The 18200-nt window shown below is 53.5% G+C and overlaps 4 protein-coding genes and 1 non-coding gene across 5 annotated transcripts; 3 read left to right on the top strand and 2 right to left on the bottom strand.

The window, feature by feature from the left end:
* Positions 1-1744: 1744 nt before the first annotated feature.
* GNI_065420 (hypothetical protein) lies at positions 1745-3022 on the top strand (the record flags this gene model as incomplete). The annotated part of the gene is made up of 1 exon (XM_011131832.1): positions 1745-3022. The coding sequence occupies one exon, from the start codon at positions 1745-1747 to the stop codon at positions 3020-3022; it is 1278 nt and encodes a 425-aa protein (XP_011130134.1).
* A 3356-nt stretch (positions 3023-6378) lies between these two features.
* GNI_065410 (hypothetical protein) lies at positions 6379-7197 on the top strand (the record flags this gene model as incomplete). The annotated part of the gene is made up of 1 exon (XM_011131831.1): positions 6379-7197. One exon carries the CDS (start codon positions 6379-6381, stop codon positions 7195-7197), a length of 819 nt encoding a protein of 272 aa, XP_011130133.1.
* A 7835-nt stretch (positions 7198-15032) lies between these two features.
* Positions 15033-15625, bottom strand: GNI_065400 (hypothetical protein; the record flags this gene model as incomplete). The annotated part of the gene is made up of 2 exons (XM_011131830.1): positions 15033-15337; positions 15445-15625. The coding sequence occupies 2 exons, from the start codon at positions 15623-15625 to the stop codon at positions 15033-15035; spliced, it is 486 nt and encodes a 161-aa protein (XP_011130132.1).
* Positions 15626-16100: 475 nt separating this feature from the next.
* GNI_065390 lies at positions 16101-16174 on the bottom strand. Its single transcript has one exon. It is a non-coding gene; the product is annotated as a tRNA-Ile (tRNA).
* Positions 16175-16621: 447 nt separating this feature from the next.
* GNI_065380 (T-complex 1 subunit delta) lies at positions 16622-17995 on the top strand (the record flags this gene model as incomplete). Its single annotated transcript, XM_011131829.1, has 2 exons — positions 16622-16724; positions 16804-17995. Coding segments are annotated over 2 exons (1295 nt in total), but the record flags the coding sequence as incomplete, so codon positions are not given.
* Positions 17996-18200: the final 205 nt, after the last annotated feature.

The raw sequence follows: 18200 nt of genomic DNA, 5'->3' as shown, positions 1-18200 counted from the left end.
AGTCGCTGGCGACAGTCGCAACCCGGCCCCCTGGCAGTCAGTCCTCCCTCTTAAGCACGCTGAGGCCCGCACCCGTGCCCTCATAGAATTTCAGTTCGACTCTCGAAGAGGGCCAGCCGTACAGCCGGGCCAGCCGTACAAGAGACGGATGTGTCTGAGTGCGTATTATATTTGGGTTGAAGCTGGGTGAACATGAGGTGTCCCTCGAGGGACTTCACGCTGGAGTTCATGTCTGGAGAGAAGAACTGTACGGCTGTCGCGTATGCCGCCGAGGAGGCAGAGGACGACGCGCTCATAGAGCGGATGGCGTTCTGTTGTAACGTAGCCCGGACGGTGTGCGGGATTGTCTCGTGAGCCTATCACGAGGCCCGACGACGGCGTACAGGACGCAGGGAAACGAAGCGAAGCCTCTCACTAAGCCATACGAGCGGGCCTTGCTGCTCGGTCCAGCGGGCGGGACCGGCTCGTGGGGCTCCACCACTCAGACAAGTCACCCGCGAACACACCAGTTCCGGCTCACCAGGAGCACAATGATAGATCGTTAACCTCCAGGATCTACCTTGGTTTGAAAGGTTGAAAAACAAAGTCAATTGATTATGAGAATAATAGCTACAGAAGACCATACCGATGATCCGGGGCTTGCTGTCGCGGCGGGAGGTGTGGTTAAAAACAAAGTTCCTTGCCTCCCGGCATTTGTCAAGGAGGACCTTCCCGATCCCGCGAAGCCAAATGCCCTTACCGAGATGAGTAAGGGTGGAGTTGAGGATATCGACGAGTGTGCCCTGCACAGAGGGTTCTTGATGAAAAGGAGGCTGTGAAGCTTTTGCCCGGCTGCCAACAGCAGGATGCCGGAGCTCGCCATCGTGGACGTTACCGCGCTACCTTGAGTAAGCAGCTGAGTTGCGCCGTTATTGCCGGTCGTCTACAGGTCGGTGCAAGGTAATTGAAGGTCATTTCCGGACATTGGGAGAAAGACCTTACCCATTTCATTAGCCCGGACATTGGGAGAAAGACCTTGCCCATTTCATTGGTCGTTTTGGTTACTAAAACCGGGGGTCACCGGACCGAAAGAAAACATCTGGAAGCACGGGCGCTACCACGTCTATCGTGAGTACCGACCTCACTCGCCAGTTGGGTGACGTGGGGGCCGGAGACAAAGTGATGCTATTCAAGGCGACGTTGGCTACGAGTGGAGCTGGTCCGCCAACGAGCTCTTGCGCTAGGCATCTTCGATGCGTGTAAGTGTCAGTTCCATGTAGAAAGCTGTTACAAGGTTGATGTGTTTTCACTGGTGGAGGAGGAGAAGTTAGACGAAGACTTTTGGCCAGTGCAAACGAGCTGATAACGGGTATGACGTCTTATTTGGATGCTGTCGTTAGAGAGAGGCTTTGGGACGTGTTGCAGAAACACTCCAAGTGTTGCAGAAACACTCCAAGTGGTGCAGAAACACTCCAAGTGTTGCAGAAACACTCCAAGTGTTGGTTACGACCAAGAACTGGCAGAACACGGCATAGTGTAGAGTTCGAAGTACATGGGAAGGCTCAGTGGGCGAATGGAGGAACCAGCGGGTCGGGTAATCGGACGAATCGCGGACGGGTAAAAAAAATACGGGTAATTTTCGAACATGCGAAGTCTTCGAAGTCGGTCGGTTAAGTTCTCTCGGGGCGTTGTCACGATGCTGGCAACGCTAAGTACCCTGGCAACACAACCGGGTGCGTGGGCGAGGAGTTTGTACTACCAGGGTATGGTACAGGACAGTGAGGCGGATACCATGCAATGCCTTTTCGAAGGTCGCAGTAACAAGACCCTTGAACGCTTTTTTAAGGGCCGTAGTAATAGGAGTCGTGATGAGCTGATTTTGGAGTGGTTTGAATGCCAGATTCTTAGCCCTGGAGCTTCAACCCCTGGGCCTGCCATGACCTGGGCAACGATGGAGGAACACGGACAAATGAGTGATCCTGATTTTACAACCATTTATGAATGGCTCATTCCCACGTTTTGGTCCCAGCCAAAAAGCTTGGAACGTGCGAGTAAGGTAGTCTCTCGACTAGAAGAAGCATACAACACGATTGTCTTGCCTCGGGCTTGGCTTGAATCTGAGTACAAGTCATTTGCCCCGTGGGCCCCAGGCGTCATCTTCCCTGGTGATTCTCGACTGAGGTCAGCTGTGGGTGTGGCATATTGGGCTCACTACCTGGACACGAAAGATTCTATGACACCAGCGCAAAGAGTGTGGTCTCTCTCCGTACTTGCCCGCTGGTATCCAGGACAGGCTTTCAAGCAAATGTTGGCGGAGCTCAAGGAGCATCCACCGGTGTTCGCTGACGGTGGTCAGATGTTCGTCCTGCAGCGTCTTACTCGGCTAGCAGTGCGGCGAATGATGGGGGAGTGTGTTGGCTTGGGGTCAGACGAAATGAGTTGGAGAATGGCAGAAGACATTGCTTACATAGCGCCTTTCGTCGCACGATGTTCAGGAGAGGATGTGGGAGTCTTGGTTCATCGGACGATGTCCCAGGTTGCTAGTGATCGTTACGCACAGTACCACGTGACATACCACAATCACCCGGAACGCTTGTATTCCGCTTGTTTCTCAGGCTTGGTACCTTGGAAGATGTCTGGACTAGAGATGGCTGGCGAAGTGCCTCCTCCCGAGGCGGCTCATTTCCCGGTAGAATGTGCGCCCGGATTAGACATCTATGACCCTGGTCAAAATGCGCTGCGTGGGTTCTTGGGACTAGAGGAACGACTCGTGCGTCGATTGGGCCAGATGCTCATTGCAGAGCATGCCACCGAAACTCTGCTACCGCCTGACCACATTGAGCGTTCCCTGGTCGAACAAGAGTCGTTCAAATTCTCGGTCTCGGAAGAAAAATTCCGCGGACTGTACGAACGGGCTCTTGAAGAGATAGTGGGCCGAGCGGCAACTGAAGAGGCATTCAACTACGCTTGGAGGGCCATCTGTCGCGCTGTCGCAATGGTGTACGAAGCGCACTCCAAAGTTCAAAAGGTCATCAGGACTTGACTGAAGTTTGGTTGTCATTTTTTGTAGTTGTTTTTTGACATTCTGCCGCAGAAAACAGGGGCCTTCCTCGGCAGCCACCGAAGGCACCCGCGGACGGCCGTCGTGCAGGCATGGATGCCCCCAGGGATGACGAACTTCTGGCTGAGCAGCACCAGGTGGCCGACGGTTGCGGCAGCCCAGGCCGACCACACCATCGCGAACCACGCGCAAGCGGGGAAGGAGCCATACTCACTGAGACGGAGCGCTCACCGCTGCAGTCGGCCGGGCTTCGCGTCGAGGAGTCGCCGGAGGGAGCAGTGGTCAGTGCGAACCACAAAGCCAGCGGAAGCGTTAAGGACGAATGGGCGGAACTTTTCCAGGGCCCATACTATCGCAAGCGGCTCCTTTTCCCTGATATGCCACTTGCGCTCGGGCGCGGTGAACCTCCGCGATTCCAGCGCCACGACGCGCTCGTTACCAGCAGTGTCAACCTGCGACAGCATGCTGGTCTCAGAGGAGTCGCAGTCCCGACGAACGGGCGGGAGAAGTCCGGGTGGGCCTGAACCGCTTCCACACAGAGCACCGGGTGGATGGCGTCCAAAGCCTGCTGGTGTGTCGGGGTCCTCCCATCGGGACCTGCCAATACCCGGACGCCGCATCCAGGCTCGAAAAAAAGTGGGCCCCGGACAACGCGGCTATCATGTCGTCAATACGCGGCAAAGGAAACTTGTCCTTCGCCATCACGTCATCAAGGCGGCGAAAGCCCACGCAAAAACGCCACGAGCCATCCTCCTTGGGGACCAAAAGGGTCGGCGACGCTCACGGCGATGGGGAAGGGCGGATGACACCCATCGTCAGCATTGTGGTGACCTCGTTCCTGACAGTTTTCCGTTCGCCCGGGGGTTTGACGGAGCGGGAACGAACACGGGCGGAGGGGCGATCGTCGTCAGGACCCGCGGGGGCGACTCCACCGGGAGGAAAGGAACGTCGCGGTCAGGCACGGACGTACGGGGCGCGCAAAGGCTCAGAGCATCTTCAAGAAATTCCACCTCAAGAGGACGTCGAAGGCCAGTTCCGTATCGCAGCTGCTGACAGCACATGGGCATTCTCTCACACCTCTTAATCATTCAACTTGTGTCCAGCAGAAGACATCCCGCCGGACGTTGCGGCCGCTCCGCCCATTAGGTTGCGCGCCTGGCATCAGGACCAGTTCGGAAGGTAAGGTGCGCAACCTAATTGGCGGAGCGGCCGCAATGTCTGGTCCTGACTCAACCAGAGTACTCCCCTTGATCACTCACTATCACTATGTCATCTTCCAGACCGGTAACTCCACGGCTGTCTTCGCCAATCTTTGTGAGCTTGTCTAAGTCTGCCCGATCAGGAGCACCTTCCCGTTGAAATGGGGGTGGAAGAAGAAACTTTCGGTGGTCACTGAGCCATGTTAGCACTTCCCCCAAGCCCGGGTGTACCCCCTCATGCACTCACATGTTGCTGGCGCCGCGCGGACTGGTTTCTTGCCGGTTGGGTCGTATTGCAGACCGAAAGCCAAATCGTCCCCAGCCTGTTGATCACAAAGGCCTTCGGACAATCTCGTTCGCCCTCTGGTGTGTGCTCGCTCCTTCGGGCAGTGGCGAGGATTTTAATGTTCCGAAATTCTTCCCGCCACTGGGGAAGAAGTCCGGCATGAATTTGTTCGGCTTTTTGTTACTCGGAGAGGCCTTGTGAGAAGAAAGATCTCTTCGGTACTGGTCTCGCGGCATTTCAGGAACGGGGGAATTATTTAATATCATATCACTTGCGGTGGGAACTTCGTATTGGGGGTTCATGTCTGTAGTATCGAATCGGTTAAAAGCTGTTCTCGTCCTTGTCACACACGCGCGTGTTTGTATCCTCGAGCACGGTTTCGTGTTCGAAAAGCCCGCGCTTCTAGATCGTTCAGGGCGAAGGATACCAGGTCTCCGACATGGATGAGCGTGATAGGTTTCCTCGCGTTGGTTAACTCCTGCAATGCGGCCAGTCGTACCTGCAATTCATGTAATTATTTGCATGGCGAACGTGCTCGGGTAGGGAGGGAGTAGGAGCCATTCCATGAAGCATGGGTTCCGCCCCAGTCACTGCACATAGAGGGGAGCAGCCTAGTGGGGGCTGCAATCATGGGTGAACATGGCCGCTGATAAGACGAGTTCTCGAGAAGCCGGAAGATCCGATCCTGGTTGGGTGCTGAGGGCATGGCGGAGAAAAGGATGGCTGGCCTCGTTGATGCTATTCCCTTGCGGGTAGAATGGGGCACAGTGGTAATGTCTGACTCCGTACTGTTCCAGGGCCGTGAGGGCTGTAAATGGGTGATTGTCCGTTATCACAATTGCCCATGTATGGTGCCCATCTCGTCAGAAACAAATGTATCGCCGCATCCGGCGTGCAGTTGGCATGCGAGAGGTACTGGGATTGATACCCAGGTCGTCCACCAGTTAATATCTTATCTGTTCCCAGCCATTGAAGTTCGTATTGGGGGTTCATGTCTCTAGTATTGATCTGGTTAAAGGATGTCCCCGTCTTTGTCACACACACGCGCGTGTTTGTATCCCGTGCTCGAGGTCTACCATGTCCCAAAAGTCGGGAAGACGTAGGAAAGAACAGCCTTAAGCTTTCTTCGGCTCAGCATTAAATAATGTCCGGTTATATTTATCCCTCTCGAGACACCCGAAAAATCTTCGGACATGCGAAGCCCCCGGAGCCGGTCGGTTCAGCTCTCCCGGAGCATCGACACAATGTTGGCAACGCTGGAGACCCTGCGAGCACAACCGGGTCAGTGGTCGCGGAGCTTGTACTACCAGGGTATGACACAGGACGGTGAGGCTGATGCCATTCAATGCCTTTTCGAGGGCCGCAGCAACAAGACCCTTGAACGCTTTTTTCAGGGTCGTAGTAATAAGACTCGTGACGAGCTGATTCTGGAGTGGTTTGAACGTCAGGTTCTTAGCCCTAGAGTTTCAAACTCTGGGCCTGCGATGACGCGGGGAACGGTGGCCGAACAGGGACAACTGAGTCACCCTGGCTTTGGAGCTGTTTGTGAATGGCTCATTCCCACGTTTTGGTGCCAACCTAAAGACTTGGGACGCGCGAGGGCAGTAGTCTCTCGACTAGAAGAAGCGTACAACACGATTGTCTTGCCTCAGGCTTGGCTTGAATCCGAGTACAAGTCATTTGCCCCGTGGGCCCCAGGCGTCATCTTCCCTGGTGATTCTCGACTGAGGTCAGCTGTGGGTGTGGCATATTGGGCGCACTACCTGGACACGAAAGATTCGATGACACCAGCGCAAAGAGTGTGGTCTCTCTCCGTACTTGCGCGCTGGTATCCAGGACAGGCTTTCAAGCAAATGTTGGCGGAGCTCAAGGAGCATCCGCCGGTGTTCGCTGACGGTGGTCAGATGTTCGTTCTGCAGGGTCTCACTCAGCTAGTAGCGCAGCATACTTACAGCACCCATGCTGTCGAGCTGGGGTACGACGAAATGACTCGGAGCATGTCACAAGACATAGGAACTATAGCGCCTTACGTCGCCCGGAACCCAGAAGATGACCCGGGAGTCTTGGTTCTCCATATGGTACCGCTGGTTGCTCTAGATCGTTACGTACATTACCACGCGGCATATTACAATCACCCAGAACGCTTGCATTCCGCTTGTTTCTCAGGCTTGGTATCTTGGAAGATGTCTGGACTAGAGATGGCTGGCGAAGTGCCTCCTCCCGAGGCGGCTCATTTCCCGGTAGGACTTGTGCACCGCCGCTTCGATATCAATGGCCCTAGTCAAGTCGCGCTGCGTGGGTTCTTGGGATTAGAGGAACAACTCGTGCGTCGCATGACCCAGATGCTCATTGCTGAGGATGCCATTGAAACTCTTGTACCGCCTGACCACATTGAGCGTTCCGTGGTCGAACAAAAGTCGTTCAAATTCTCAATCTCGGAAGAAAAATTTCGCGAGTTGTACGAGCGGGCTCTTGACGAGATAATGGGCCGAGCGGCAACTGAAGAGGCATTCAACTACACTTGGAGGACCACCTGTCTCGCTGTCGCAATGGTATACGAGACCCACTCACATGTTGCAAAGCTGATACCATCTGCCACGCCGACTTCGTGTAGCCGTGCATGTGATGATCCAGAAACAGCTCACTACGAGAATCCTCTCGACAGAGGCTGACGGCCTACATCTCTGCCACACCGGCCTACATCTCTGCCACACCGACCTACATCTCTGCCACACCGGCCTACATCTCTGCCACACCGGCCTACATCTCTGCGACACCGGCCTACATCTCTGCGACACCGGCCTACATCTCACAGTTTTATTCACGAGCCGAGTTGTCAACAGGGTTAGAACCCATCCTGTAGTCAACACAGGTTTTCTTTTATAGCTCAGTTGGTTTTGACTGACGGCTCAACAGCTCTCCCAGTTTATGGTATCCAGCTCTCTGATAAGCAACCTTGATACCGGGCTCCGTGCGGGCCGAGTGAGGGTTCGCTGTAGCCTCACACCCGCATTCCGTGATTGCATGAACAAGAACTCAGGTTTTACGGTTTCGATTGCACCTTGTCATGCCACACCAGTCTGCTGCAGTGTTCGTACGGACACAATCTGACGTATTGATTTCTACATAAAATAACAGCCAACGTTTGGATGTACATAGGGGATCTCTCCGGTCTGATCATACTGCGGTTTCGACGGGTTCGACCATGGTACTCACGACTACAACATCTCCCAGCTCGCCTTTCGCTGTCGGTGGCTTGGTGAGCACCAAGGCATGCCTTAGAACGCGTTGAGTAGGATGTACAGTGCATGGGCTAGCAACAGCGTCAATTCGCAATAGTGGCCATCTTGATGTATCTGGGACATCATGGGCTCCAGGGTGCGGGCTCCAGGGTGCGGGCTCCAGGGTGCGGTGATTCGATTCGTTTAGTCCATTCTGTTAAAGTAGGTGTAGTGTAGTGGGGCAGCGATATGCTGGACTTTCAGTCGTGGAAGTCACCTCCATCCGTTTATACTTCGAAGGGTATCCCCAACTTTCTGCGAACAGGCCACGCGTTACCGCGGCTGGTCTTCACCTACGTTGCTCTGGCTACGATGACGCGAGTTGCGTGGTCTATGCACACGAGGATGTGGTATTCCTGTCCTTGGAATGCTCTAGGGCTCACATAACCATGCTTACTCCAGTCACGAAGAACAGCTGCTCCCGCGTCCCTTCATGCGCCCGAGGCAGGTTACGCACGAAAAAGCTGCGGGCACATCACTCTTGGACGAAGTGCTGTATGAACTCCTTGGCCCGTGGCCGCCAGAACAGCTCGGACATGTTCCTGTGGGTCTCAATGACGCCTTGATGTCCGCCGCGCTCTCCCATATGGTACCAAGCAGTCAGCTTGGACCTAAGTCGAGTCGGGACGAACAACTTTCTGTTCTCACAATGTTCGCAGAGACCGCTTTCCTCTTTTGAGGAGGTTTTGCAACTCGTCCACGGGGATGTCGTCGTCCTTCACAACGAACTCGTTGCGTGACGGCAGCTGGAATAGCTTCTGGCTGACCTCGGCCAAGTGGACTGCTAAGCGTCGATTACCGATGTGCATAGCATCGAAGTCCCGATCGTCGCACTGTTGGGGGAACATAGCCCACATCGACCTACCTTGCCTGTGTCCGCCTTCGGCCGGAAAGCGAGATTGCGGTGGTCGGTGAGCACCAGGGTGGGTCTTAGCCGTAGGTAAGGGTCCCACTTGGTCACAAAGTATTTGACCGCCTATAACTCTCTTTCCCCCGCATCCCAATGACGTTGAGCTTGGGTGAGCTTCTTGCTACCGTACTCGATCACCACCAACCTACCATCGTTGATCTGACGAAATGCCGCTCCTACTCACTGACGTCGGTATTTAGTACAAGCTGCGCATCCGGGTCGGGAGCTACCGGTAGTCAACATTTACGAGCTGCACCTTGTCGGAGTACCCTGACAGAATGAACCCTCGATGGAAGGGGAGTAAACCCAAAGCGACCTCAAGCGACCCCAGAACGCGGTGTAGAACGCGGTGTATTGCTCACACGCTTCATTGATAGGAGTATTCCAGTTACAGTTACAGTCGTGAGCAATATAGTAGGAATGGCCGGACCCCTTTTGGAGATTATCCCAGAGGAGGGGAATAAGGAACGCGTCATCAAGCATCTGTTTATTGACTTGCCGATAGTTTATTACGACCCGGTCGTCGCCTGTTGTCTTTGGGATTACGACCGGACGAGAGCTCCACGGCGATTTACCAAGATGTATGACGTCTTTCAAAAGTTGAGAGTCTACCTGGCGTCTGGGCTCTTCCTCAGCCGCCCGCGGCAATGGCATCAGCCTTGCTTCTGTCTCATTCAGATGTGGTGCACGCTTCCGTACTCCATCCCTGGTTTCCCGGAGCAGCTCCTGGTCTGTCAGCTATTCATCTACGCCTGGTGCGGCATCCCGGGCTCGCGAAGGACACCCTCTGGCGACATTATCTCTACTGCGAACGTCGGCATCTGTATTCGTGACGGCGGCTCGCCTGCCTTGTCGGTCTCCTCAGTCTCTTGTCGGTCTCATTGCGCTTCTGGTTGACTCGCAGTTGGCGCTCGAGATTCGTGGGCAAGAGGACTTGGCCTTGTCGACGGACGTCCTGTCCCGAAGCATTCTTATATTGATGGCGCCTGGGCGGTTGTCCACAACTATCTTCACTCGTCCTTGCCGTTCAAACGGTGCACACGTCTTCGGTATGGACCTTCCTGCCGTATACACAACGGTACTACGAGCTGCGGTGGTCTGGCATAGCGAGAACTGTCTGGATGTCATTACCTCTTCTGCAAGCTCGCCGGAAAGATGGCTCGCACGGTCTTGTCGATGACCCGCTCGACACCTAGCGTTTCTACGCGGGACCTCTGGCAGGCATTGCGGAACGGTGGTGCTTGCAGCACAATACCAGCACCTGGGTAAACTACTCACTAACAAAGTACCGATATATTAACCATATACACCAAAGCGCTAAACCATCCAAGAACTTTACTACCACCGTTGGCGAACCGCTGAAACTCTTTCTAGATCGAATCAAGCTGCCGGACTAGTACTCAAACAAGCAGACAATACCATTACGACCGCCTCACTTCCGCTTCCAGCAGTTCACAACACCAATGAAGCTCAGGGCGCATATATGCTAATTAAAGAGTACCTCAGCCAGCTCAAAAACAACGTGAAAAAACCGCAAGAACTGACTTGCAAGTCTTTACAGACAACTCACTCTTAGCCAAAAGCTTGACGAGCCGATTGACGAGCCGATTAAAAATAACTCTAGAAACATATATTGTGCACGCAAGATTAGAATACTACATTCAGGGTATAGTGGCCAGGGTATAGTCACCCAGGGTGCTTCATGTTCTAGATGGGGTTTTTGGTCCATTGTAGACAGGAGGTACATTCGGAAAAAGGTCCTCTTTATCGCCTCCCTGAATTCCTCCCGGCTGTGGTGTTGTGGTTCGGAGAAGCTCGGCTCCAGGTACTGTTTCGGCACTGGCCCCGAGCCCAGTACCGTAGTAGTTGCTGTCTGCGCCCCGTTCGCTGTGAGCTCCTTTTGGCTCACTGCGCCCCGTGGGCTGTCCCTCGGTGCCAGCTTCCCGACTGCGGCCACCGGCATGCCCACGTCCTCTCCCGGCGCCGACTGACCCTTCTTCTTCTTGGTTCCTTGTTCACGAACTTCTGCACCGCCTTCAGGTAGTCGGTCCTGCAAACACCCACCACCTGCTGGCTGGTTATGTCATAAGTCATCAGTGGTCACTGGGATTAGTTGTGCTTAATGACATACGTGGAATGCTCTCGAAGTTTCGGATTGGGGATGTGCGGTTTGGAAACAAAGACTGAAATTCGGAAAGGCCACTGGTGTTCGACAGAACAATGAAACGGAAGAGCGGGCAGGAGAGAATGGGCAGGGCGAACGGAATGATGCGGGATCGGGAGCGGAAGCTTAGAGGCAGGACAAAGGGCGGAAGACAGACAGGAAAGAAGTAGTCGGTAGACTTAGTGATAGAGGCTCATGGTGAGGCTACCGCTCCCAGGCGGTACTGGCGCGCACGACCAGTTCAATCTTCTCCGAGCCATCATGGAGGCCGTCCTCCATTGTGGCCGCTCGGTCGAAGATTCCGGGGTACTTTGCCTCATTGGCCGCTTCACGTTGTCGGCGTGAATAACGGTTACTCACCATCGCGGTCAGTAACTTCCAGGCGGGCTTCATCATCTTGAGTAAGCCCATGATACTTTCCCGCAATACCTTCGTCTCCGACTGGATGCAGTAAGCCACTGCAGGTTCGGTCAAGTGAACGTCTCTCAACTGATGCACTTGACCCGACGTGCGGTTCCAGTGCTTCTCCAAGCAAGAGTAGACGGTTGCCAGCGGGGCATCCAAGCGAGAGTGGCTGGCGCATTTCCTTAAGCTGATCTGCCACTCCGCTATTCATTTTCGTCGCCCGCTGAATACTTAGTTTCGTAGCAGAGTTGCCGTACCTTTGTTTTTTGTTTCCAAAAATTTAGGTGCACACGCGTGTGGTACCGGTATCGTCCGTGTCCTCCCCCGGCACCGCACTCCCAGTGTTTGATTTTACGATTACGCGTTTGTACAAGCGCACATTGACGACAAGGGAACTCTCCTTATCACCAACCACGCGCACATAAAAATATGCTTCTTGGGTTCTCGGTTCCTGCATTCAATCTCCGGAGCTTCCGATGACTGCCATACCCTTCCGAACAAATAAACTGGTGGACGATCTGGGCACCGTCTACTTGAGTATCAATCGTATTTTGATATCATATTTAGTCGTGAAGTCTTTCGTCTCGAAGAGTGGATAAAGAACAACAGAGGGATGCTTGGGCACAGAGTGAGTGAGTTTCATGCCGTGTCTCTCTCCTTCTCCCTGGTGCGCAAATCCGCAGTTGTGACAGGGTCGCTGCAACCTTATTTGGCGCGGGGAGAGCACGCCATCGATGCCGTCTTCTTGGGCCCTCTGCTTGGGCCCTCTGCCTCGTTGCGACGACCGTTAACACCGGAGACTTCCATGCTGCCTGTCGGACTGCTGCCGCTACGGACTCGGACGGAGCGGGCATTCAAATTTTACATGATACCCGGACTTGGGATCCTCCCACATGATATCTCCGACACATGATCGGAGGATCCCCAGTCCATCCTCGTTGGAATAGTCAAAGACTCTTCTTCTCGGGACGTCCGCCCCCACCACGGCAAGTGCCCATTCCGTTCAATACACTTCACCCACCCGTTGCTGGTCGGTGGTGAGGAAAAGCGGTAGAAGTCGAATGGAGTCCGCACCCCCCCCGAGAGTCTGCCGACCCCCCGAGCGTCTGCCGACCAACACATTCCTTTCTTTGGAAAAGAGAGAATAAGAGACCAAGGGAGATTGAAGTAACCAGAGATGAGAAGCCATGCCGTTCTGTTGTTATCTCTTCTTGGCATTTTGGTCCCCTGGTGTGTTAACTGGTGTGCTAAGCGCCTTAGCTGTCATGAACAATAACCTTAACTCAATCTCTTCTACCCTTACTGGCTTCCTTGCCGCCCTTGCTAACCCCGGCGTGACAATCGACCGAACCCAGCAACCAACCCAAGTTCCCATTCATCTCTAAATCATGAAGCCCCGTTACCGTTAGACGTTGACCGTTTGACCTTGCTACAAGACACCTTAACCAAGTTCAGAGAACACCTTACCGAAACTTTTGATTACCTTTCTGTTACTGAAAAGTGTATCGTCAAATACCAGACGCACTTTGCTTCCACGACCAACCAACAAACATACCACCAATGATACTCCCTTACCCCAGATCGATTACGTTCTACATCAGGCTACTCCTTCCTGCTTGATGACTTACGTTACTCAGGTGTGCTAGTCTACCTAGACGATATCTTAATTCATACACCGAATGTAGCATCACTTCTCTGACTCACCGGTCAAGTCTTCGAGGGTCTTCGGAGGTCTTACCGGTCTAGCGTAGTTATACTGCCAATTCTTACCGTCCGCACTTCTATACCTAGGCTACATCATCGAAGAAAAGATCATTCGACCCAACCCCATGAATGTTGAAAACATTCAGCGTCTCAAAGCCCTTCAGCGTCTCAAAGCCTTGATGAACTCGTTAGCGCCATAGTGAACTGTACGACGGGTCAAGTAACTCAGTAGCCATCGGGGAGACAGCTCCTAGGGATTCCGCACACAAATAAAAAGGACGGATATATATTTTGGCTCAACACAATGTTGGCTCAACACAGTGTTGGCTCAACCATTAGGCGCCAACGACACATAGTTGGTAGCTTTTTTGAGAGGGTTTTTTTGGTGAGGGAGATAGGTGAAAAGGAGAGAACCAAGTAGTCGTGGTAGAGTTGGCTAACAAATCACAAGTTGAAAAGCACTGAACAAAATTGGCTACCGTAAAGGATCTGAAAATTACATCGCTGACTATATTTCAAGACATGACCCAGACCCCGTTGGAGATTACATGTGCTACAAATTCAAGTTGACCGCGATGGTTTCATACCGTGTCCCTATCCTTTCCCCTGGTGCGCATGTCCGTAGTTGCGCGTCTTAGTGTGCTTCCAGGCGATGGTAGTAGCATTCGGGCAAGGAGTCCTCTTACTACGCAACCAGGGAGTCACGACCTAAGATGAGTTGCTGGATCTCCTGGAACATGTTTGAGATGACCGCAACCTACGTCACGATCTTACAGCAATCGACTCGGCGTCCGCTCCCGATAATAACGTCAACAATGTTCTTTGTTCTGTCCTTTGCCTTGTCCTACGCATTGTCGTGTCTTGATAACCATTCCTGGATGTCCAGCACTAGCGAACGCAGCCCACGTGGGAACAGAGGACCAATTTGGTACGCAACATACACTCCGATCTCGAAGGTCTCACAACTCGAAGGTCTCACAACTCCGCTCCGTTCTTCACGATCTCCGTAAGGCCTTCGACGGTTACTACCAACCTTGGTCCCAGCAACGCCTCGGAACATCCAGCCCTTGTTACGGACTCGAAACTGGGACCTCCCGATCTGAAGTTCTACACCTACCATCCGGACAGCCTTCTTGTGTCATGTGAAGTCGAGGTACCGTGCGTTCGATTACTGCCATTGTTTGTTGCGGAAGATCGACAGAGAGATTGAGATAAAGATTCGTTCAGATGTAAGCTGCCGTCGATGTAGTTTGGTGGATATTATGGAGCGTATTTTGCGGCTGTCGTGCGTGCAGAGCAGGTTCGGCAAAAGGAAGAGCCAATGCTCAATACGGTCCTAGAGTCTGGCCGAGGTCCTGTCTCTAGAACCGTATTGGGCATTGGCTCTTCCTCTTGCCGAACGCGAACCACCCCAGACAATGCAAGTGGTGTCACTCTACGGATCATATCAGGGTCGAGATCGACCGCCAAGTTCAGGATCTTCTCGCAGCTGGAGCGGTTTCAGAATCTACTAGGCCGCGGCGATCACATATCGTCTGAAAAACGGTGTCTGAAAAAACGGGTGAGTGAATGTGTTTGGATTATCGGGCTTTAAATGAAGTCACTGTACCTTCCCTCTACCTGTGATCGAGGATCTACATGATCAACTCCGAGGTGCGGAACATGTAATCACTTTGGACCTGAATGCAGGGTTTCACCCGATTCGTCTAAGAGAAGAACACAAGTTGAAAACAGCGTTTGCGACACCTACTGGCCTCTATCACTTCAAGGTCATGCCGTTCGGATTAATCAATTCACCAGCAACATTTCAGAGAATGACGACTAAGTTACTCGAAGGACGTCTGGGGAACGGACGCTTGGTCTATATCGTAATATATGGAAGTTCGTGGCCTGCCTTGATGAACAACTTCGAATGGGTGCTCAGGAGACTGTCGGATGGCTGCATCCCTTTCTGTGTAGTCTACAAAAACTACACACAAAGGGTAGTAGCACTCACTACAGTACGGTATCATGGCCACTTCTAGGTCTGAGGAACACGTCTGATTAGGTTTGGAGGACTGACCAGAGTTGCTCGAAGTCGTCGTCGCTGAGATGTTGTGCCTGCGTCTGTACCTCTTGTCTCGCGCCGCGCAGCAGTTCTTCGTCGGACTTAGTCTCGTCAACACCGGATACGACGTCCTTGCGTGCCTGCTTGGGCGGTTCGACTTCGGTGTACAGCGCTGGTATGGTCAGTCTCATGCCTGCCTCATCCACCTCTAATAAGCCAGTCTTCACTAGCACATCCACGCCTAGCAGCGTCGGCACTCTCGGCTGCACGACAACGAGGGACGTGGTGCACGACCTTTCTCCTACGCTTACAACAACTGGTTCCGCTATCATAGCACACAGGGGTGTCAGACACTCCTTTAAGCGAGACGCATTGCTCGGTTGAGACAAGGTTGAGCTTGTCAGCTACTTTCCCGTCTCGAACGGCCGGAGTCCGCCTTCAGGTCGGCCTTAGGGCAGTGCGCAGAGATATACCGCAAGGCTTGGCGAGTTGAAGGGCCAAGGTTGCCGAACATCTCGTTGGCCTTCATCAGACAGGCATCCACCGTCTGCTCACTCGTGCAATCCATCATGGGCATCTTGGTAGTCATTAGTACTTTCCATACCTCAAACTCATCCCTCCGCCTCATGGCGTCGTTGATGTTCCACGGAGCCGGGAATAGGCTGTCGAAGTACGCCAACTCCGCGATTGCGTGCGCGTCTCGTCCGTGTGTTGCACAAAAGGCAACTCGGGATAACCAGGGCGCTTACACACGATGTGGATAGTTTTTATGATACGCTTGAGTCGCTATACCGTTCTATGGCATCGTAGATCCATTCGTCTGCTTCTAATTCCGTTTTAATCTAGTCCGGTGCGCGTGTTTGTATACACGCACACACCATATAATCTATGTTCCAGATCACGTTTCGAGTAATGGGGGAAGGCTAACGCCGATGCTGATTGATTCTGAGATTAATGCAGCGGTGCTTCTTGCCTCCTGATTTTCGTTGGTTGTATCCCGTTGTAGGGCAGAGAGATTCTACATCGACATATTCCGCTACGACTCGAATAATATATGGACGAATTGGTCGAGCGCGGGATCGAACCGCGGACTTTCAGTTTATTAGACTGACGCTCTAACCGGCTGAGCTACACGACCGAGAACTTACAACATTGAGACTCAACCGCGTCTCTGAGAGATAGTCACCCTTGTTTCTAACCGGTAGAATCGCTCTGCTAACATTTATCTTGTGGCATGGACTAAGGGTCCGTTCTGAGAATGGCTCTCCGGAACCCGTCAGCCGTCTAATTCATCAGGGGTAGAGTCGTTAAGGTCGTGAGGGGGACGGAGCATTGAGCGAGTTCATTCTACTTCGTAATTTCGCGCCTGAATTGTGCGTCAAGCGACGTTTTTTCTCGTTGTTCTCGCAAGCAGCAACACTGCTGTTGCGACCACAGTATTTGCCCAAGCGTCAGTGTGGTTTTGGAGTTGGATGACCCTGAGGTTGGGTGACCCGATGGTTGGGCTGGGATTTAATTCACTTGGTATGGATTTGTTGGGCAGGGGTAGGGTGAAAACTGTGATTTGGGTGCGTCCAAATAATAAATGAGTTTCGCGAGTGTTGCCAAGGGAGTTACGAAGACTGATAGACTCGATCGCAATGATAGGGCCATGTCCACTCGCCAACAGAACACGAATGCGGCCAAAGGTAACAGAACAGAATGCGGCCAAGAGGGCTAAAAGGCGGGGGTCTGGAGCAGGGTGTGGGTATGTTAATGCTTGTGTAGCTGTTGCGGACGCCGTGCGTACGTCGTTGGGTCCGTTGGGTATGGACAAGTTGATTCACGGTGCGAAGGGAGACGTGGTGATAACGAATGACGGTGCGACGATTTTGAAGGAGATGAACGTGATTCATCCAGCGGCGAAGATGTTGGTGGAGTTGTCCGAGTCGCAGGACGTGGAGGCGGGTGATGGTACGACGTCGGTGGTGGTGGTGGCGGGTGCATTGATAACTGCGGCATCTGGTTTGTTGGAAAAGGGTTTGCATCCGCAGACGATAGCGCAGGCGTTTTTACAGGCAAGCAAAATGGCGCAAGAGGTGCTGAGTGAAATGAGTATTCCGGTGGACGTCACGGACCGTGAGGAGCTGGAGAAAGCAGTCAGCACGAGTCTGCAGTCTAAGGTCGTTTCCTCCCTGGCTTCGCACTTGGCGCCCATCGCAGTGGAGGCGGTTTGCGCCGTGCACCGGAATCTGGAGGATGCGAACGTTGATTTGAATGACGTTCGAGTAGTGAAGCAGTTAGGCGGAACCATCGATGACTCCGAGCTGGTCCAGGGCCTGGTGTTACCTAACCAACGTGTTAGCCGCATTGCCGGCGGCCCCACATCCTGCAGAGACGCAAAGATTGGGCTTATTCAGTTCTGCCTCTCTTTGCCCAAAACCGACATGGACCAGCAAATCACCATCAAAGACTATACCGCCATGGACCGCCTACTGCGCCAGGAACGCCTGCAGATGGCCAAGATGGTTAAGAAGATACAGGCCACGGGGTGCAACGTCCTGCTCGTACAAAAGAGTATTCTTCGAGAAGCTGTTAACGAACTCGCTCTCGATTTTCTCGCCAAAGCAAATATACTGGTCCTTAGAGACATCGAACGTGACGAGGTGGACTTCATAGCTCGCACTGTCGGCTGTGAGCCCATCAGCTCGCTTGAGCACTTTACTCCTGAGCGACTTGGCGCCGCACAACTCGTCGAAGAACAAGTCGTAGGCGAAAGCCGCGTCGTCAAATTCACAGGCTGCAAATCAGATCACACCGTCAGCGTCATACTCAGAGCATCCAACCGTCTGACGCTCGAGGAAGCCGAAAGGTCCTTCAGAGACGCCATTTGCGTCGTCAGATCCATGATAAGAACGAGACGACTGCTACCCGGCGGCGGCGCGGCCGAGACCGAGATGAGCATCAAACTTGCTGAAAGGTATGCGGGCCACGTCTGGGGGTACGTACGGGGCCACGTCTGGGGGTACGTACGGGGCCACGTCTGGGGGTACGTACGGGGCCACGTCTGGGGGTACGTACGGGGCCACGTCTGGGGGTACGGGGGGTATGCGTCTGGGGGTACGGGGGTATGCGTCTGGGGGTACGGGCGACGTCTGGGGGTACGGGGCGACGTCTGGGGGTAC

Source organism: Gregarina niphandrodes (genome assembly GCF_000223845.1).
Source record: "Gregarina niphandrodes unplaced genomic scaffold scaffold00010, whole genome shotgun sequence".
NCBI lineage: Eukaryota > Apicomplexa > Conoidasida > Eugregarinorida > Gregarinidae > Gregarina > Gregarina niphandrodes.
Note: the sequence above shows the minus strand (reverse complement) of the source record. Positions and strands in the feature narration are given on the sequence as shown.